The sequence below is a fragment of the Mugil cephalus genome, chromosome 6, assembly GCF_022458985.1.
Source record: "Mugil cephalus isolate CIBA_MC_2020 chromosome 6, CIBA_Mcephalus_1.1, whole genome shotgun sequence".
NCBI classification, from domain to species: Eukaryota; Metazoa; Chordata; class Actinopteri; order Mugiliformes; family Mugilidae; genus Mugil; species Mugil cephalus.
In genome coordinates, this window is record NC_061775.1 from 8,064,962 (window position 1) to 8,087,310 (window position 22,349).

Genomic DNA, 22,349 nt, shown 5'->3' on the forward strand with positions numbered 1-22,349 from the left:
TGATCTCTCACCAGAGCAAATATTTCTTTGGTAACTGCTTTTTGTGATTTCCCTGTAGTCATGATGCCTATTTTATATTCACTCCCCTCCTGTGGTGCAAATCATGAATAAACAAGCAAAACAGGAACGCTGAACATATACTGGATGAGTTATAGTTTGGACGTCCTGTAAAATTCTTTGAATCGAGGCTTATCATTAGAACACTGTTTGCTCTCTCCTTTTGCTCTTCCCCCCACACACACACACACACACACACACACACACACACACACACACACACACACACACACACACACACACTCACATCACCTGACTGCTCCTCTCATTTGCCATGCACTGAAGTTGTGCGTATGTTTCCTCTCCAGCTGCGTTGCTGCCTTCATGGCTGATTGGGAGCAGCAGGGCTGATTCTGTAAATCTAAAGTCTCTGTTTTCCCGTCGCTTTTATCTCTCGCTGCTCGGCGCTCGCAGAAATATAGGATTCAGCTGTGAAAAGTACAATTCGCAACAGGCGTCGCTCTGCCATTTCGGCGTGATCTCAGCTTGATATCCACGGGGAGGTCTGAACTGCGACACGAGCGCTAGAAATGAGCTCATTTGTTCCGCCGATGCTTCCATCTATTTAAATGTCATCCAATTGGTCCCTGTCTCACCAAAGTGGTCCAGCTTTGGCTGTCTCGTCTGTTGTGTGTACTTGAGCGTGCACGATGTGTGTGTGCGTGTGTGTTCAGGGTCTAGGCCTTGTGAGCTCACAGCCTTGGATGCAAGGGAAGATCCGGTCCGCTGCAGGCTCCCTCCGGCCTGTTACCATGGTGATCCCGTCTGAGAGTCAATAATAGTAAGTTGACAGGGCTGAAGTTCAGAGAATGCACTGAGAGGCAGAAAGAAATGGCTCACAACTCTACAGTTTTTATGTTTCCACTCACGTCTTTGTTTTTATTTCTTTTTCCTCTGTGCCTCCGTGTAAAATCAAGAGTCCTTTAAAGATTGTGATAATACCCTCTCATCAGTATTATAGTACCACTTAGCATCGTCTGCAGTCATCTCGCAATTTTTTTTTGTCATCAGTGCCAAGAGGAGTTTTTGCTGGAAAGAATCGGAGCTTGTGATTCGAGTAGCGAAGACACGAGTCGGTTGTTTCGGTCTCATCTCTCGTCCCACTGTTTTCTTGGCTCGCTGCCTAATCAGGGGAGGCAGGAGCTGCATCTCGCTCGGCCTGACTGGAGAGAAAAGCGACAGGGAAAAGGCGCCGGCTCTCATCAGCTGCTTTCCCCCAATCTGCCTCTTTATCTATGTATCGCGCCGCCATTATTTCCCCTCCACTTTCTTTCTTTTCCAGGGAGAACAGCGACATAATGTGTACGGCTGAGAGGGCGGATTCGTTACTTTGCTATTCCGCTACTGTAGACGCCTTCGTGTGTTTTTTTTTTCCTTCTTCTTCTCTGCTTTTTTCTCTGTCACTCCCTGAACCTCTTGCATTTTTTGTGCCTCTCATCTCTGGTGCACCACAGGAGGCTTTGTTACGCTCTCTGAGTGTGTTTCCCCCTCTGCGACTCGTGCTGATGTTTATGTGGCGCTTTAAGGTTTGGCGGAGCTGTGAAGATGGAGCTCTTTCAGCTAAAAGACCTCCACTCATCCGCCGCCGCACTAATGCTCGAGGCTTTGAGAGCCCCTCATTGACATAATCCGTCCTATAGCCGCCTAACTTTAGCCAAACCTTTCCTCAGCCCTCAAACAGCCCTTTGAGGAAAACGTTTTCAGAAATTGTCCTCCTTCTCCGGGGCCAGTAGGTCACGTTCGACCTTGCGAGAAAAGAAGTATGAAAGCGCACCTGTTTCTCACTTCTGCTGTTTCTTTTCCTCATTTGTGTCACACCGACACATTGTTTGCCGCACACACCCGCGAACAAACAAACCCACTCTGCCTACCCTTCCCGAATATCAAAGGCTTCCTCTCTGTTTATTCAGCAGCAGCCCCCGATTGGCGCCTGAACACTCCGACTCAAGGCGGTGAAATTACAGTGGGGCGCAACAACTCACACTTACCACCCCACCCCACCCTCCAAGTTTATATGAAATTATAATCTAATCGACGGGAAATAGGTTCTAACTCCGTCTCTCTGTCTCTCCTAACAGAACAAATACTGCGCAAATTGGAAAACAAAAAGCGAGTGTTAACAGGATTGTGAGTCTAATTAATCCCAGGCTGTTTGGTTATCTTTGAGGGGTATGTTTACTGCCGCCCTGAACTCAAAAATAGAGACAGCGAGAAGTAGCTCACATTTCATCCGACGCATTTTTAGTCCCTCGCCTTGTTTTTTCGCGTGTCATATTTTTATTCGTTGCTTTTTTTTTCTTTTTTTTTGTAGCGGAAACTCAACGTCGTCCAGTTCGCCGAGTGACTCTTGCTGCAACGTGTGAGTGGTGACTGCTGGTCGGGTGCGCACACACGACCATGTCGGCCAGCCGTGTGTTGGTGTCAGGCTTACAGCTTTCACATAAAGCCAATCAAGTTGTTCCAACTACGACAACACATTCCGCTGGTGATCACATTCTCGAACGCGCACTGCGTACTGTACGCGTATGTAGACACACAGTACCAAGTTGCTTTTGACAGGGAGACAAAAACTAGACAGCACAGGGGAGTGAAGGCAAAGTAGAGCACGGTGGGTGAAACTTTTTGAGTATGACGATGCCGGCAGCAACACCACTTGTGCAGGTTGGAAGGAGGCTGCAGACGAAGTGGTGTAGCCTACACACTGAGCCTAATGAGGAGCGCGCCGCGCTGAGCTGACTAACGGCGGTAGGAAGTAGCTTCAGACGGCACCGGATGGAGTCCTTTAGTCACTCTGTCGCAGTGCAGCTCTTTCCCCAATATGTTTCAACTTCTCTTTAATACGCTTCATTTCTCCTCGCCTACAGTGAACGTGCTTCAGAGGCAGTAGGGGTAGCGATGTGCGCGGCACACAGTTTATTACAGAAATGGTGGATAGTATGTTCTGTTAAATTAAGTGAGCTTTCTGTCCCTGGAAAACAGGTTTTGCTCCTCGCGGTTTAGGAGAAACATTCAGTTCATGATGTGGTTTGTCTTAACTGCACCAACCTTACAACCAGTTTTAGCTGTTTTAAGTGTTCCCACACGAGCTACAATTATATCTTCTTAAAGAATATTACTGTGTTAAAAAAAAAAAAGCGTCTAAGGGGTTAGAAGTGAACTGGGCAGACCTCTGCAGCTTTCTGCATGAAGCTGCCTGATTAACACACCTGGACCTTCCACCAGACTTTCTGCAGTTGAGTTGCACACTCATAAACATTGCTGAGGACAATGAATATAAAATAACATATTTTCTCATAAAACAAAGCTCTTTATTATATTATACTGGCTATCTGCAAGGTTTGGTGGAAGGTTCAGGTTTTACCTCAAGTGATATAATTACAGATAGGATATCATTATTACAACTAGAGTAAATAATAAATGTTATCACTATCAGCCATAACATTACAACCACCTTCTGAATTATGCTTAGGTCTCCTTTGTGCCTCCAAAACTGTTGTGACTCATCAGAGAACATGGGACATGGGACTTCTGAAGGTGTCCTGTGTCGTCTCGCGACATATTGTTGGCGTCTGTGTTGAGGGGAGGGTCCTCCGTGGATCATCACATAGATACATGATCAGTTTGGGATCTAGTGAATCTGGAGGCCAGGTCAACACCTTGTGCTGTTTGTCATGTTTTTTGAGTTGCTCCTAAACCGTTTTTGTGTGTGTGCCTGTGTCAAGTTGCCATCAAGGAGTGGTACATGTCTAAGTAACATCCACAAGAATCCACAGGTCCGAATGTTTCCCAGTGAAACACTGCATTATGAAAGTTGTGAGAAGTTGTCCTTGGAAGCAGTTTGGGAAGGGGCAGGTACTTTTAAAGAACATTTGTTGTTCCTCATATGACTCTTCATTAAATTTAACATACTCTTACCCAGAGACCTGGATTCAGGCTACGTTTTCACTAACACAGGTCACTTTGCCGTTGCCAGTCATTCTAAGCTTATCTCCTCTCTACACTCTTGTACAGCCACAGCTTCAGAGAGGCTTGTGGTTCACACGCTCTGGTTTGCTGATTAGTGGTAAACCCTTTCCGTTTTTCCTTTTTCATTTTTCACGATTGTTCTCTGAGTGGTTCTGTGACGCAGCATCAAGTCAGAGAAGGAAGGAGTCTGAGTTTTCACACTTACAATACGTCTAAACTGCAACTCAGCACAAAGCTCGACTCAAGAATAAATTTTGTGCATCCTGCGGGTCTTTAGAGGCTATTAATGCTAATGAACATTCATGCGTCCTAATAGCATGTCGAGAGGGACACGTGCCAAGACTAGGAAGAGAGAGAGCTGGAGCCTGTTGGTTTACCTTGCCAACAGCACTCTGCCCAGGAGAGAAAAACACACACCCTCACAGGCAGGTACACACATCGAATGTCCCTGAAGTTTTGCCTAAGCCCTGCAAAAGCTATTCAAATGGAATAACAGCAAGGCATCGCTCTCACTCCATATGCCATTGTGTTCAGCACTTGCCAATTCTCTCTCAAAACGGAAAGGCTGCAGAGATGAGGGGTAATTTATTCTCATTCAAGATACTTAATTAGACAGTGTTCCTGAAGCAACTGTCATTTTCTTCCCTCGGAAAAAAAAAGGGAAAAAAAGTTCAGGGAGAAGAGAAAGGGAAAGAAGAAGGAAAAGGACGTATCAGAGCAGGTGTTAGAAAAGATGAAAAGAGAAAAGCGATGGAAGCAGAGAGGAGTCTGTGTTTGTCTGCAGTGCATTAATGAACATTTCTGATAGAAAGGTGTAAAAAAAAGAGAGGCGTGCAGGAGGTTTGCCGTGCTTCTGTTGTCCCCCTCCCTGATAATCCCAAGAAAAATGTGTTTCGATAGTGAGCAGTTTTGTTTTTCATTTGTGTTTTGTTTCTTTTGTCATCCCAGAGTTTATTACCGCCGCAAAAACCTCTCCGAGCATCTTTCTAGGGACGTAACGTTGAATTAAGAACACAGGACATTGTTCCAGATCTTGCACCAAATGCCTCCTCTTGTGAAATAATTTTCCTACGAGACCGTGTGGCAAACACGCAGAGTATGTCTTCTTTATACACCTTACCTATAGAAGGGCACACAGTTCCTTCAGCCATCTGTCTAACTCCCAAGAAAACAGCAATACATTTTAATAAACCTGCTCACAGCTCCCAGACCAGGGTCCCCCAATTAATTTAACCCAAGGGCCAAATATGATGAAGCATGTCACACCAAGGGCCAAAGCGTACCATTTTTCCCATTGCCTTAATAAATGTACTCTTGAGACAAAGTAAGTTCAAAGCCCTCTGTTTTCATTATGTAAATAAAAATGTGTGGACCATGTTCTGGACCAGTGACAAACAACAGCCTATAACTATGACAACTTCTCTACAAAGGCCTGACATACCTCTGCCTACCACCAATAACATCAGTAACAACAAATGCTAATTGTTAAAGAGTGTCCTAAGAGACACCTATTCCACAGAAGAGCCGACACACAGAAAGAGATTTTTCACACCACAATAACACAACAACCCATTATTAGACATTTCGTGGCAAACCGTATAATTAGCTTTCCTGTTTTGCATTATTTGAATGTATTTGTTTATTATTTAAAGATTAGCGCTGCCTTTTCCAGTGTATCTGTTCTCTCCTTGCATGTGTTCATTCTTTTTAAATTAAGCCCTTCAGCATTTGAAGTGTAAAATGTGGTATACACAAATGAAGTTATTAGTGGCGTTGTTGTTGTTGTTGCTGTAATTATCAGTATACCACAATGCGGCTTACAAATGGTCCAGAATGAATGGACTTTCAGTCACTGCTCAGTGAGAGAGTGACAGTGATGGTCTGAGGCAGTCCTTCTGAAAGCAGCCGGCATTAAAACTGGTAGCATGCGTTGTGATGAAGTGCTGCTTTTAATGCGCATCGGTCATGTTGGCTTATCGTCGACATGGTCCAGTAAAATAAAACGGAACTGATCGGTCCTGTCAGATTTAAACTGGCGGTTGACTTTGCGTTTTTTTTTTTTTTTTTTTTTTTTTTCATGCATTCTTTGTTTTGTGACTCATGGATACTAATAGAGTTGACCGGAGGCTAAGCTAGTCAGGGAGCATGTAGAGTCGCAGTACATCATGTACTGTAACACCAAAAGTTCTGTTGTACTGTGTTGCAGCCAAACCAAAGCAAATCTGTGTGCTTTTTATTATACAGTTTGCTCATTATCATTTCACATATTATGACAAAACGTTTGGCTTCGGGCTGCTAAGTGGGGTTCAGTGTCCTAGAGGAAAACCAGGCCTGACATGTATCTTAATATACTTTTAGTTCCAAGCAGCATCTGAACAAAGTCACAAAGTTACGTAAGGATTTCCCTAATCTTGAAGTCTTAGAAAATGTAATTAAAACATGAACATAATGCGCCAAAGTCCAACATTAACTGTACTTCAGAGATCTCTCCACTGACTCTAAAGAAGAAATATGATTCTCTTTACTAGTGTTTTTCTCCTCCAACACGTTACAAACTCTGTCTGTGTGAACAGTCCGCAGTGTATTTACTGCTGCTAAGAACGCTGCCGGTGTGAGGGGTGAGATTCAACTCAAATAGTAAAGTTACAGACTGTATACCTTCCTCACAGCGCTGTCAGCACTATCGAATGGTCTGGCTGCACTCATTATTATTCTGGCATTGAAGGAAAACACTCTGGCTTGTTTATATTTCTTTGAACCAGTCACAGTCACCTTGGGCGACGCTGCCTTTACGAAGTAGTGTCAGAGAATAGTAAATATTTGCTACATTGTTACTCAAAGCACTTTACACCTTATAAACACTGAAATTCAAGTTGTTCACTTTGCAACTTTTGGGTTCAGCGTCTTGCTCAAGGGTACTGGATGTGGAGGGTCCGGGCATGACAAATCTTCAACCATGTGATTAAAGGGCAGCTCAATCACATTGGACTTTTGCACACAGAGGGGTGTCAATAAAAATTTCATGCAAAAGTAATCACCACAAAAACTTGAAAAGACTGTAGTTTGTAGATTGTGACCAATCGGTGCCTTAGAAATAAAGCTGTCCTTTACTTTACCTCTGGAGAAGCTCAGTGGACTCATTCAAACCTCCTAACAGTTTGGGACTTCACAGAAACTCAAGTAAAGTGGAACGGACTGGCACATTGGTGTTTGGTCACTGGTGCATCTGCTGCTGCCAGAGTAAAAAGCTCCGTCAAACCAATGAAAACAGACCATGAAAGAATATCCCTGTTTCACAGGTGTAAGGATATTCTTAATTTTTTTTTTTTTTTAGGTTGCTGTCTCTGAGACTTTCCTTGTCGTTTCCCATTGCGAGGAAAGAGGATTTTGAAAAGTGAACAAGGAGACAATGGAAAGAGAACAAACCCCAATGTCAATTATAATAGCATAGGTCTTCAACAGGGGGTCTGCAACCCCTAGGAGGCTCGCAGAGGTTCTACAGGGAGGGGTCGCAAAATGTTTGATTGATTAGTCATTTATATATATTTATTTATCTATTTAATTTGTCCCTCACACATTTAATTTTTTTTTCAAATACACATTAACATGAATCTGACATATTTTAGCAAAGAGATAAATGGAGGCAGGAGACACTATCTTTCAGTCACCCCTTCTCTCACTCAGCGATACAGGAGTTGTCTCAACTGCGCGCTGTTTCACACGGAGCGTCACACTAGCCGAGACCTGTCAATCTAAGCCTCCTGGAAACAGTAGGTCCCGCCCCCATCGCTGCTGAGCCCATCAAGAGGGCACATATTACACGCTGAGTCTGTCAGGTTCCCCGCTATTAGCCAAGAGCCCGTTCAGTCCCCAGGTAAAATATTAGCAGGTGCATATATATATATATATACATATGTACCAGTTAGGTACATTTATGTTGTGCAGTTGCACAACCACTCTACTGTTGTATGTTTGAAATAAAAAATAATAATAATAGCAATATTTGAACCTGTGTATTATTATTATATAGGGGGTCCCTACTTAACTGCATCAGTTTGGGGGTCCTTGGCCTGATATTGAAGACCACTGCCCTAGTGGCAGGACAGGACACCCTGAGCGTCAGATAACAGACCATAAAACCAAAACGATGAGCAGAGAAAGTGCAGAAAATGTGTCTGTGGCTGTAAGCGTGGCGTGATGAAGGAACACCTGCAGGTGATGTGTTCAGTTGTTTGTGCGTTAAATCACCTGCACACTAATTTTAGAAAAACACTGGCAAAGCTGCAGACAGTGGATGTACTGCGGCATGTAAATATCTAACGCCCGTCCTCTCCTTATGCTAATCACGCGCTGCGCCCACTCAGATAAACTGGACCAGCTGTGTGCATGCCGTGAATTTCTGCCTATTTACTGTAAAGGTCCGTGGTGCCCTCGCTTTAACCTCAGCCCCCTCCATCAGCAACAATCAGCAGACACATCAGTGGCATAATTATGCGGAGGGAATGTTCAGACTGGCATCATTCGTTCACGTTGCACTCTGTAACTGTTTTACCGCTGCAGCCATTACTCCTAATTTTGAGAATCACACAATTGGGATGTTGCATTAATCAAAACTGCAGCGCAGCCATTATTATCTCCTCGGGCGTTTGCACATTCTTGTCACATTCTCACCTTCTGACGCAGTAAATTCTCACTCCCGCTCTCCGTCCTTCTCTCACTTTACTCTCACTTCCCCTTCTCTCTCCGGACGGCTGTCATGTGCCCTCTTTTGCAAATGGCAAGCCTTCAAAGAGTCGCACAGAGGAGGCAGCAAAATGGCAGCGCACACACGCGAATGCAAACATGCGCCGCCTCGCCGTCATTCAGGTGATCTTAAAGAGTCGAGCAGCAGAAATATCAGTGGGTGACGGGGACGGATGACCCAATCAGTCAGCTGGAAGTGTGTGGCCTTTTATTTCCTAACTGCCGCTCACTAAAGTCTGTGGGAATATTAATCGCTGCAAATGAACTCCCCACCCCCTTCCCTCTCCGCCTCCCTCTCCCTCTCCCTCTCTCTCTCGCACGCTGCTTGACGGAGGGAAAACGGGGGAAAAGAAGATGACTTGAATAATGTCTAAATATTTGAAGAGGTTGATGTGATGTCTTTGAGCCTCACTGTCAGCATGTGGGAGAAGAAATCAGCAGAGACTAGGTTGGAGATCTGAGGGGGAGAAAACATGCCCGTTTATTTTTGATCCTTTTCTTTCTCTTCCTTCGTCGCTCCGTCTCGCTCTCTGTTTTTCTGACTCTTTCACTTTTTCCGTCTCTCTGTGTTTTCTGTCCTCCCACTCTGCCTCCGTGCGCACGTACTTCGCTTTTTTGTCGTCCTAAGACACCAGGTGTTAGTCTACTGTACCATACTGTACGTAGTGTATGTGAGCCGCCAAATCACACCAGCTCTGCATTTGTGTTTTTGTTTTTTTGTTGTTTTTGAAACAATTGCTTTAGGACTTATTGGTGTGTGTACTAGCTTAATACACTCACAGATTCTGGGCCAACAGCCAGAATAGACCCACAACAGATAGCTTGTGACTCAATGAAGGTGTGCATGTTTAATTTATAGAGTTATGTGTGTGTGTCCTTTCTCCAGGTGTGTGACACCCACCCTGACTGCCCTCTCCCTGTTCCCGTAGATAACAAACCTTTCTCCACCTTCAGTTGCCAAACTGGCCGACGACCAAAGCTAATACAATGTACCAGCTGCCATGTGGGCCAGCACTTTGAGCAGGTAGCTACCAGGTCTGATGATGAAAGGGTTGGTGCGCAATCCGCAGAGAATCCGACTGCAGCAGTGACTGACTTTAGTCCCAGAACACCAGATATAATGTTGTACCGCCTAGTGCTAATCTAGTTTTTGCTTACTGAAGCAGATGCTGTCTGTGCTGCAGCAATAATTTTAGAAAATTACAAAGTTCGGTGTAAACTAATCCATTCCCATCCTGGAATAGGATGATTCAACTCTTTTCCGAATACGAGTCTGGTAGGACGCAGTGTGGATTTCATTATGGTAAAAATACCTCTATAAGAAAATGGATAGGCCCATAACAAGTCTGAGCCTTAGATGACAGGTATGACTGCATCAATGTCACTCTTCTGACAAAAGCCTGTCCAAATCATTTGACTGGGCCAGCAGGTCTTTCCCTTTAGTTCCTGACGGAGCGACTCCAGGCTAATTTTCAGACTCCAGGCTAAACGATCTTTTATTCCTTAGTTCTAACCAGTGACTGATTTTGCTCCATAAAGCCCAACGTTCATTTAACCGCTGAGCTAATTGGAAGCCAGTGCAGCAAAACAGTCGATGTTTTTATTCACATAATCGCAAGTTACAAAACAATCCACCAGGCGTGTGCACTTGTATGCATTTGATTGATTAAAATGGGTTGCAGTGAAACGAAACTTGAGCCAAGTTCAACTTTTCTGAATTGTATTGTTTGGCCAGAGCACAGGATTGCCGCATCAACAGAATGGCAACGAGGCACAGAGGCGTCTTATTTACACCGATCAGTCATAACATTATGACCTCCTAATCTCCTAATATCGTGCCTCCAAAAGAGAATGGACATGGGCCTTTTGAGGACGACCTGTGGTGTGCTGCTGCCATCAAGGAGTGTCATTACTATGGGGTGGGGCTGCCAGGTCTGATCTAGGTGGGTGCTACATGTCGAATGAATGCCAGGTCCAAATGTCTCACAGCACAACACTGAATGTCACAAGATGCTCAATGTAATAGTAATAATGATTATAATAATAATAATAAAAGTTCTCCTTTCAGTGGTCATAATGCTGTGTCTGATTGGATAGTTTCAAGTTATCCCTGCATAGCAACAAGTTATCTTCGTTGTTGCCACTAACTTTATATATTAAATATTAGTACCCGTGGAAATACGCTATGACTAGAGGCAACATTGGCTTCATCCTTGCTCTTTTTTCTCCAAAATTATTCAGCAAGTTCTGTTCTTGACAAAAAAAGCCACTGGATTAAAAAAAAAAAAAATCAAGACTCCACCAACTTAAATATATTTTTAGCCCAACTTGAGCTTCCTCTAATGTCAGCTGAGCTTATATGTAAAGAGATTTTTCTCTTGTCGCCAAGCAATGCAAAGGGGTTCGGATGAAACCGCCTTTGCTAAAGTAGAAACCAGAACTCTTTCTATCCGGTGATTGAACTGTTCCAAGCATAAAATACAAGTGCTGAGCTAACATCCAGAATCATAAGTAAGTAACCCAAAGTCCCCGCCACGAATTGTGAAAGGAAAGCCTGTTCTAAAATAAGCAGCTCGTGCATACAAACGTCCAAATGTGGTGTCAAACCCAGACCTGCCTCTCTCTGGGGAGACGGCTCCGACCAGAGAGCCGCTGAATCGCCCAGAGGAGACGGAAACTGTTAAAGTGGCTAATTGGGTTTCATGTCATTAGCGTGTTTCGAGGTCATCAGACTAAATCCCCAGACTACCAGGAGAAATTTGAGCAGGCAAAGTAATGAAGCAATCCTCCACATTTACAGAGTAATTGTGAGGGCGACTTACAGCACTGCTCAGAGGACCTCGCTAGATCAAACAGGGGCAGCAGGCAATTGACTAATTATCTATCCCGAAATTCACAAGGTAATACAGGCACCGGGGTGTTGTGTTGGAGTAACAAACAAAACAATCCTCTAGTGCAGATTATACATGCAAGCTACTGTGTTTTGGCTTAAATACGTGCACATAATCAAGAGCCTGTACCCAACGTGGATCTGCCAGAAGTTAAGTACTTAAAGCCCAAACACTGAGCTGCACACGTTCTATTTATGCTAATTATAAGGATTTGTGTCGAGCACATGACATTTTTCTGGTGCGTTACACCTCATTCCATATGTAAGGAAGCGCTGAGAATTCGTCACAAATATCGGTTGATCCGTGTCATGATGCGTGAATCTCTCTTCCCTCAAACTCAGCGCAGCCGTTAATCTGCTCTGAGTTAGCCATTTGTCATCCCACCCGCTTAACACAAGTTAAACCCAGGTGTGCTTAGCTGTGACAAGGTTTAAATATCATTTGAAACTTTTATTTTTTTCTGTAAACATGCAAACTTGCCGGGTTTTTATACAGAAAGCTCTGTGACACTTAGTTCCTTGGCAGGTACGAACGCACATCCTCGCTGATCACAAGTCGGAAAGACACACTCAGGATCCATCTGAGACAAGGTCCCCTGAGCCACATTTGACTGCACGCGTGAAACAACATTAGATAGCGATCCAATGTTATGATGCAGCAGCTGTTGGTCAGGATTCTACTGCATTGAAAATCATGGAGATTATTGATTATTTACATACGGAGCGCAACACTGAGATCCAATCCCAAGGGCTCACTAAAGACACGTGTACAGCATTGACTGCATATACTATAGTGACGTCACCCATTGGATTCTGAACCTTGAAAATGAAGCCTGAAGTCCCCACAGTCGCCATGTTGGATGAGTGGGTTGGATGAGACCCGCACACCCAACTCTCCACTTAGCCTGTTAGCTAAGGCTGCCGCCAGACACACAAAGCACTAGTTGGAAAAAAATTCCTCACCCGTACAGTTGTCATGAATAGTGAAATAAACCATTGAAACCAAAACCATTTTTTTGTACCAGGCTGTAATCATGGGGTTCTATGGGGATTTGCTCCCTTTTGGAGAAGTTTTTTTGCACTTCCGCATGGGTCTCAGTCGCTCAGCCCTGGAGGTTGCCGCTTGGTGTAGAGATGAATTTTAATGCCAGGTTTGAACAAATATTTAGAGCTTCCTGCTTGTGATGGGATCACCGGAAAACACATGTTAATACCAGAACTGAGCAGGGCCTCTGAAATAAGACATTTTTCATCTAAATGTTATGTGTGTCCAACATTTGTAAATGTAAAATGCTTAAAAACTGCCACATTGCCCTGAAACACAGTGCATTTGTTAATACCATAGAGTGACACCCAAAATGATTTGCACCTCTATACATTTCAACATAAAAGTTAGTTAAAACAAACGTCAAAGAGAAGTCGAGTAAACATATAAAATGTAAACATGAAATGAGCCAATATCACATATCTGTGACCTGCAAAATGAAGTGTACTGTATGTTTAAACTGAATGTCGCTATAACTCAATATAATAATTGCTTTTGGCATGTGTAGGACTCTATGTCTTCCAGAAACTGCAATGTGAATGCATGTCAACCCAGCTAGAGGATGAATGATGGACAGAATTGCACCAGGGCAGAAACGAGTGATAACACGGGCCGGTCTCTTACCACTATAAATTCCCCAGCCATGCAAACATTATTATACACGTTCTTCCTTTCTCTCCTTGTCTGTCTGTCTCCACTTGCAGCTGACAGACATTAACGTGTTTCCCTTTTGACATGAAAGCGCTTCATGTTTAGTGTATTAGATATGACAAAGAAAGTATCTGCTACAATTACACTGTGGTATGCTGTTGCGTGTCGGACGCGCTCTGTGAGGCTTTCAACCCGGAGCACTTTTCCTGCACGTTTCTCCTCGTCGTTGATCCCCGTCAGGAAGTGAATTTGTCACATTCGCTCTCACTGGTGGCAGCCTGCGAGCGTGCATGCGGCCTCTGAGCCAGCTAAAGCGGTTACGAGAAATAAAACATAGATATGTTATAAGTTAGCAAATTCATTCTGATTCAGTGCGGTGACTCCAGCCTAACCTCATTTCCTGAGTCAAAATGTAACTGATGAGACTGTGTTACTATGACCCAGTGCATTATGAAATGGAGAAATTATATCATTTAACTTCACAGCAGTGTATCTCAAATGGTCCTGAACAACACTCCCAGTGGAGGAGAGATCAACAGTGTGAAAAGCAAAGGTTTCAAGGCCCTCATTTCATATTCGGCGACTGTATAGAAAAGTTCTCATAATGGACTCCTATCCTCTCCACTTCCCTCCTCTGCTCTCCTCCTCCATCCACCGGCCAGACTGCATCTCTCTGCATACTAAGCAGGGCCCCATACGGCCCAATTTGCACTGCCCAATTTACTGGTGTCGCTTCAGATTTGTTGGAGGAAAAGCTGAAGCCATATCCCTGATTCCCACACTGCGGGGGGTGGGGGTGAGGGGGGACGAGGACGAGAGGGAAAGTGGAGGTTGCTGACAGATCGAGCCCGAACCACATCAGCTATACATACATTCGATTGCGCACCCACATCTGCGCTCGCACAGACAAAGTGCGGCGCGCAAAGGCGCACGCGTCCCGTTTGAAGTGTACAACCGAGCAGTCACACAGCTAACCCCCAGAGAGATGAGGAGGGAATAGATGAGAGAGATGAAGGGAGAGGAGGAGGAAGGGATGGAGCGCTGGGTGGAGGGAGAGCCACTGCGCTGACAGGACTGTGACAGGGCTTAATTACCAAGCAGGCATCGCGCACTGGAAGCAATTTCTAAGGATTGTTGTCATTTGAATAGATTAAAACGCCTTTTCTCTGGACTAAGCTGTCTCACCGTCAGCCTGCCTCCGCTGTGGATTAAAAGAATCAAAAAAGGAGAAATGCAATGAAGATTCAGAGATGGAGGCAGGGAGACGGGACAGGCGCCACAGAGAGTCGTGAAAGCGACGTGGTGCTGAAGGAAAAAGGAAAAAAAAGAAATAGTCGGTGGATCAGTAGATAGAGTTAATCCTGAATCCTCCCACCTCTTTTCGGTGCAGCACAGCGTGGGTGTTTAACAATTAAAAAACCACACTTGTCCCTCTCACGAGGATTTTTAAATGTACTAATGACCGTCTTTTTCAATTTGCTCCCCCTTCTTTTTCCCAAACCCCCCCCAAATACACCTACAGACACCGAGGGCTGCGAGCACACGTGGAGGAAGTTTCACGGCCACTGCTACAGGTACTTCAGCCGCAGGCACACCTGGGAGGATGCCGAGAAAGACTGCAGGGAGCACAGCGGCCATCTGGCCAGCATCCACAGCGTGGCAGAGCAGAACTTTATCAGAGGTGGGTGAAGGAGTTAGAGGGAAAGTGCAGCATAATGCAAATGATGTGCTATTTGATTACATCACAGGAAAACTTTAAAATGTTAAAATGATAAGTTGGGGTGAATGCTGAAGATTGTAAGTCTCCAACCACTTCGTCACAGTGGTGCTAGGAGATAAATGCTAAGAGTTGATATCGGTGACCTTCAAATGAAACTGTGGGGATGTTTAGCAGGTGTAATATTTACCACTTTATCATCTTAACTCGAAACACTAGCTTAGATCGTGTCTAAGTAGACCAAATGGGCTTTTGGTAACAGTTTGCCAAATACTGGTCCCAACAGGACCTTATGGAGTGGTTAAATCATCCTGAAGAAGACATGTTTAACTGTTGAACACGGATGAAGATGCAGGAATACCCTCAGGAATTTAGTATAAAACCTACTTCACACTCAATAAGTCAGAAAAAATATACAGTGACTCTTATAATATTCAGATGCATTCGAACACTCCATCTTTCAGTTTAAATAAAGGCGATGATTCAGTGGTAGTAATCACCTGCTACCCATACCCTCAACTGGCCGTTGATTGATATCTACCCATTTATTATTTCCATACTTGGTGATGGCACCTCTTGTCGCGTACCTATTCCATAACTCTGTAATAAATGTCTGTGTGGCTCAGCTGTGAGCAGCCCTTGTAAGGGTTTATTGCACTCCCTGCTGAAAAGCACCCTCAGGAGCCAAGTTAAAACTAAATAGATGTGTATCGCCATTTGTTACAATGAAACATGGCTGCAGGCTCCGCTGTAAGTGTCCGTGACAGGACATTTAATGCACGATCATATACTTTCTTTGAATGTGATTTATCTTGAAACCAACGAACGGTGTTTGGAGTAGCTGTGTTTGTGTCCTGTGCGGGAAAGGACAAGTGTCTGGATAAAACGATGCCGATTTCAAGACAAAGATTTCGATATTTTTTGAAAATAAAATTAATTAGAATTCATTTGAGGTTGTGTATTTTACATTTGCATTAGTATCTCTCTCTGGTCGTCTTAGCTGTGTGCGTTTTCTGCCCCGTGTAGCAAAATTCATGAATTATTTAAAAATCCCATTTGAATTTTTGACTCACAACCAAAAGAAACATTGCTGCACGTTTGCTTCAATTCAAGCTTCTCAAGTCTTCAACTCATGCTCATCGTGGACTTAGATATTTGGCCACAGAAACAGTTTGTTAGTGCCAGTAAGAATTAGTCATTAATATCCATTTGACCTTGCTGTAGCGTCTCATACACCTTCATCTCCTCATCGTTTGTGGCAACGCTCCACAGCCTCTTGAGCTGTAACGAGACCAGATCAACCAGCAGCAAGCTCCTGTAATCCCATATCCACCTTCTGTTTCGGGCAGATGCCAGGACGGTGCCAGTCCTCTTGCACCCGTCCTTCTTCTACGCGCGCGCAGATACCTAAAGTGTGTTCAATTGCCTCGAAAATGGACGTCTCCACCTCTGCAATACAGGGAGCAGAGCCATTAGTGAGATTAATGGGCCTGGCAATGATGATAATCAGATACACCATGATTGAAATTCCATTACATGGACTGTGTGCAAGCACGCGCACGCATCCATAAGAAAACGCACATAGACACCCGCAACACACAAATGAGATTAACCCAAAACACCACTGGGGAAGCAAAAAATCTCATCAGCGGTGCACGGCAGACACAAACACTACATCTCCATTATTGCTTGCGTCACAGCTGAGGGCCGACCGACCAGCGCCGGGGCTGTCAGGCCTCATGTGTGGAACCTGTAGCACGAAGACGAATAATATGTAACATTAAAAAGCAGTCGGTTGATTTTTCACACATAGAAGGGAGAAACGGTTGTCTGCCGGGTTCTGTTTCTCTACAGGAGCATCTGTGAACTTTGAGAAAGTAAACACTGGTTAAGTCATGAAGGTATGGCCTCTAAAGCAGAAAGCCTGGAGGATCAAAATGAGTGTGCCGTGTTTACTTGGCACTGATGGATGATTGAAAACGCTCTACTGGCCTCGTGTTCAATCCAGCAGTTTTTTAAGCTTCATGTAAAAGTAATTTTAGCCCAAACCTCACCAGCGTCATCTAATCCAGTGTTTCCCAACCTTTCTTGAGGCATGCCATAATGTTTTACATTAAAAAAGTCACCAAATGTCTAACTAATGATCATCTACTCTCAATTTACTCACAAGTTACTTACCCAGTGTGAAATTTTGGCCTGTTTAGTTGAAGAAAGACACAGATATTTCTCAATGGCTCTGAGCCTCTATCTTTTTTTTACTGCGGTCGTCCTTGAAAAGCCCAGCTTATTTCCATGCAGGTAGTATTATTGCCTCTGCTACAGAGTGTTTTAATGTGGTGATGAATTCAGCCACTTGGTATCTGGCTTTGAGAGCTCTCTCATCCATATTTGTGGTTTTCCCTCAACCAACTTTAATTTGGTTTCCCTCAACTCCCGCAGCTGAACAAAGTATTGTGTGTTTTTGTTTTGATGGGAAGGGCGTTTTATTTGAAGATTGCGTTTGAGTTTGCTTGGAAACTATGGCTCCGTTAGACAGCTTTCCCCCACCCACCAAGCAGAACGAGCTCGGCTGGTTTAAAAGTAAATCCAAAGGAAAGAGAACCTTCATTGTGTTGTCTTTAGCTCAGCTTTTTTGTTTTCTTCTGACCACTGCTCATAGTAAGGTCAGAGTTTTCTCTGGGACCTAGTTTGGATTGAGTATTTTTTCTTTTCATGTATTTATCCATCGCTGTCACCGCTGTCTCAAGTGTCATGGCTTATTCTGTGGTCCGAATGTTTGAATAGATAAACAGGTTAACTATCTACCTTCTGCCATCTAGTGGAAGAGGATGTAATTGTTGCGCCTCTCGCTGTACGTCGCTGGCACAGATGAACGAAGACTAATTATTTGCAGTAAATAAATAGTAATTTTCTGACCAATTAACTGCGGTACAGTGGTTGGGAATCACTGACCTAGTTTACTTTATGAATCCTGTTTTATGATGCACAGGAGTGATATTCAACTAAGTATTATGGCATTTTTTAGATTGTCCTTCCATTCTGTTCTTCTAAATGCAATATCGTCAGGAGGCCTTGGGGGAATTTCTTCAGATTTGGCATAAACATCCCCTTGGAACCAAGGAACTGATTAGAATTTGGTGAGGCTCACTTCCAGAACACCAGCAGGACAGCTTTGTGGTTTTAGAAGCATGTGATGAAGCTGTCTGTCTGCAGTGCTCTCTAAAAATAGTTTAAAAAAAATGAAGATGGCATGTTCGTCACTGGAAAGTATTCACTGGAATCATATAGTATGTATCAATTCTTCCACTTCCATGTCTGCTTGGATGTAAACTGCAGCTTAACTGGTTGATGCATACATCCATCATTCAGGGCAGTCATTTTAGTCTGGATGTAGAAGTGTGCTATATATAAATATGTTCGCCTGTACTCATGCCTTCTGTTTGTTACATCTTATTTAGGTCTGAGCCATGACAACACCTGGATTGGACTGAACGATCGCACAGTTGAGGATGACTTTCAGTGGACCGACAAGATGGACCTGGTGAGGATGTCACTCTCTGTAATGTTTCATAACCAGGTGTCGATCCCAGTGGAATTTAAGGCCCCAGAGAAAGTGAATACATTTGGAGGCGCTTAGCATTGCAGAGGGGGAGAAAAACATCAGCAGCTCATTTTTCGGCTGCAGTCTCAATTTTTATAACTTGGCTGTTGCGCAAAACTGCCTTTTCCGAGAGTTTCTGAGGTTTGTTTCCTCGTGTTTTCCATGGGCGCGCAGCAATACGAGAACTGGCGCGAAAACCAGCCGGACAACTTCTTCGCTGGAGGTGAGGACTGCGTGGTCATGATTGCTCACGAGAACGGCAAATGGAACGACGTGCCCTGCAACTACAACCTGCCCTATGTCTGCAAGAAGGGAACAGGTGAGTAAAGCGTGGCGGATGGAAGGGAGAGGGCGGCACTGACGGTTCTTCCGACTCTTCCAACAGGTGATTAAAATGACTGACAGAAAGGTACGGAGGCAGAGAGCAGCAAAATGTAAAAGAACACTGGAAAAGGAGAAAAGCCGCCGCAAGATTCAAAGAGGGGCAGGACAGAGGGAGAAGGGCAAAGGAGATGCATCTTTTACTCTGCAGTCAGTTCTTTAGTTGAAAATCCTGTTCGGTCTTTAAAGTAGATTCAAGAGCTGAAAAGGTGATGAAATGTTTCTGGAGTGTTTTTTATGTAAAGCAGCTCACAAGTGTTGCAGCCCGTTTTCTGTTAAAGGCGCAGACGCTGACAGCGCCTTCGGGTGGTTCTGAACACCCCGGCTGTGTCGAGCTTTACTTTACGCACGTCTTTTTGCGCTGGCAGAGATTAGCGCTGAGCCTCTTCAATCAGTCCACGTACTTCACACTTGTTACCGCTCACCAGCTTGATTTCTCCGATCCGTCGTCATCCTCTAGCTCCAGTTTAGAAAGTTTCCCGTGCGCCGCTCACATCGCGCCTCCGTTTCAGCTGCCAGGCGTGAAGATACTTTCTGCTTTATGTCCAGGAAACTTCAAATCAGGAACGTGTGAGCAGATGTACTGGTTAGTAAAGCACCTACATACGCTGCTCTCTCCGTGTCCCTTGCTGCCGCTGGCCCAGTTGGGTGTCGGCGTTAGTTAGGCCTCTCCATGCTCCTCCGAGAGCCTATTAGAGCTTATTTTTGCCGCACATTTGCATACAGGTCAGACTCACGACCAATGGCTAGAGGAGAGACGTAGTAATGTGTAGCAAGGTGGAGACAGTCCTGTTCATAGAAATACTGGTGGCTGCATTCTCTAAACTTACCACGGAGATTTAAGTTAGAAAACGGTGCCTGTCTCTTTCAGCTAGACATAATAAAGCGTATCATTTGTAAGGTATTTGTAGCCTTCTACATGCATTACATGTAACTGTTTAATTAATAGTGGTCAACAGAATTTGGTGTAAAGCAGTAAATAAACTAAGCAGACAATGCTGTGGTTGTTGTGCCAATGCTATCTTTATAATCCCACATGGTTAGTAATCAGTAGATGCACCAATCAGACATAACATTATGACCAGAGTGTTTGTTATCAGAAACCACGAGCGTAGAGAACGTAACTTCCTGATGGAGTCCTGCTCTGTTCTTGTATGAAAGGAAAGTGATTTCCCCTCACGAGCAAGGTGTTGCGCCATGCACGTGATCCACTCTGTCACATGCAGCCCACCTCTGACCCTAATCAGTCACCTACAATCACCAGCGTCTTTTCATCTTTTCCCCACGTCCCATCTCGTCCTATCAGCAGGGGTTTGTCTGCGGCGCGCTGATCGTTCCCCGCCTGATTTCTAATTATCAGAGCTGACGTGATCCGTTTGTCTTCTCGTCACATGAGAATGAGGCCGTCAGACTCTGTGGTCAGCCACCTGGGGGTCAGTCAGAGTGACGTGTTGCGCATACGGTGACAAAAAAAATAAATTAATTTAACTCGATGAGATGCTGAAGGGAACTCGTTATTTGTACCAAACGCTCGCACAAGCATCCAATCATCAATCACATATGAGTGACATACTATACAAAGCTGATTAAACCTGTTTCAGCGTTCACAAGTGATATTTGATAGCCAGATCAAGATTGTATTTGTAAAGTTTTATATTCACGTTTTGGGGACGGTATCACATAATTGCCTGCCTCTGAGCTCCTCCAGTGAGGATGAGAAAAAATTCACCTACAACAGGACATGTAAGTATTATGAAATTATTCCACTCTGTTTGATGGGTTATTATGTACAGAGGGAGGAAATCTAATTTTGCGTGACATGCTCAGCAGATACGCTGAGCGCTCTGGGAAATGATAGACCGTTGTCAGTGCCTTTAGCGGATCATGTGTCCATCGGTGTGAAGTGCAATCATCACGCGTACACATAAAGCTGCCATTTCTCAAATGGGAAATTGGAAATGAAAGGGAAAGACCATTGGTTCTGTCAAATACAGTGTGAGGCGTTGGTGAATTACACAAGCTTCCCCAATAGCTGACATGTTTTGGTTCAGAAGGGAATGACATGTTGAGAGGCGCGTACTGCATGCTGTATCCTGTCTATGCTGGGGGAAATACATTTCCAAGACAATCCTACCGGCTTTGATTTGTCTGTTGTTTCTGAAGACGAATCTGGACAGTCACAGAGAAGAGAGAAGATAAAAAGAAGAGATAGACCTTCTTCATCAACCCCATCAGCTACGAACTGTTGCTCAGCTCGTCATTTTGTAGACATTTCTGCTGCACATAGTTACATCTTGACACATTTCAGGAAGTTGTTTTCTTGTTAGGAGATATTCTACCTACAAACCTACCTACGTTTGATTCCTGAACTTGTAGCAAAAGATGAGGTGAATTGCTTAGCTTAGCGTAAGGACAGAAGGCAGGGTGAAACAGTAGCTTGTCTTTCTCCGAGGCAGTCTAGCTTTTTCAAAGACATACCTGGGCTGTAAAGCTCACCACTTAACCCGCTGTGTCTCATTAGTTTAGAAGTTATATAGAACTCCTCCTGCACTCCTGCATAAAACATCAGCCCCAGAGTCATGAAAGTGGACCAAGAGAAACCGATTAAACAAATAAATAGCCAATATTACATACCTGCAAGGGGGAAAATAAATCCACCTCCACCATTACAAGTTAATTTCGAGGCCAAATTAGAGTCCATTTGTTCAGAAGAGTTTCCAGTAAACCAGATCTGCGTGTGTGTGTGTGTTTTTCAGAAACAGAATTTATTGTCATTGCACTGCAGCACAACTAAATTAAAAGCTTAACCTTTAAAGTGCAGATCTGATCATGATAAAACATTCATAAAACGTTAAATGTATGTGAGAAAATCCCCAGATATTTGGAGTCATTATGCAGAAATATAGAAAATTCAGATTTAGTTAAAAATGACCATTTGTATTGAGTTGTTGCAATTGGAGCCTTGGACCAGTTTCCTTCCTGTCTTCACACAGGTCTTCTCTAACAACGCTCAGCACAGTGGTAAAGCATGTTGCACTCACAGCAGGAAGGTTCTAGGTTTGAACCCACTGGCCAGTTGTGACCTTTGCACGTTCTCACTACGCCTGAGTGGGTTCCCTCCAGGTGCTCCGTCTTCCTCCCACAGTCCAAAGACATGCTCGTTATGTTCACTGGTGATAGACCGGAGACCTGTCCAGAGCGTAACCTGAATCTCACGCAGTGACAGCTGGGATAGGCTCCAGCCTCCTCATGACCCTCTAGAGGACAAGTTGTAATAAATAATAGATGGAATAACGGA

At 44.1% G+C, this 22,349-nt stretch overlaps 1 protein-coding gene across 1 annotated transcript in view; it reads left to right on the forward strand.

The window, feature by feature from the left end:
- The window catches only part of ncanb (neurocan b), a 142,149-nt gene that overhangs the window by 111,000 nt on the left and 8,800 nt on the right, over positions 1-22,349 (forward strand). The window contains exons 12-14 of the mRNA XM_047587719.1: positions 14,875-15,033; positions 18,528-18,610; positions 18,845-18,989. Coding sequence (XP_047443675.1) covers positions 14,875-15,033; positions 18,528-18,610; positions 18,845-18,989 — 387 coding nt within the window. The remainder of the gene's footprint in view (positions 1-14,874; positions 15,034-18,527; positions 18,611-18,844; positions 18,990-22,349) is intronic.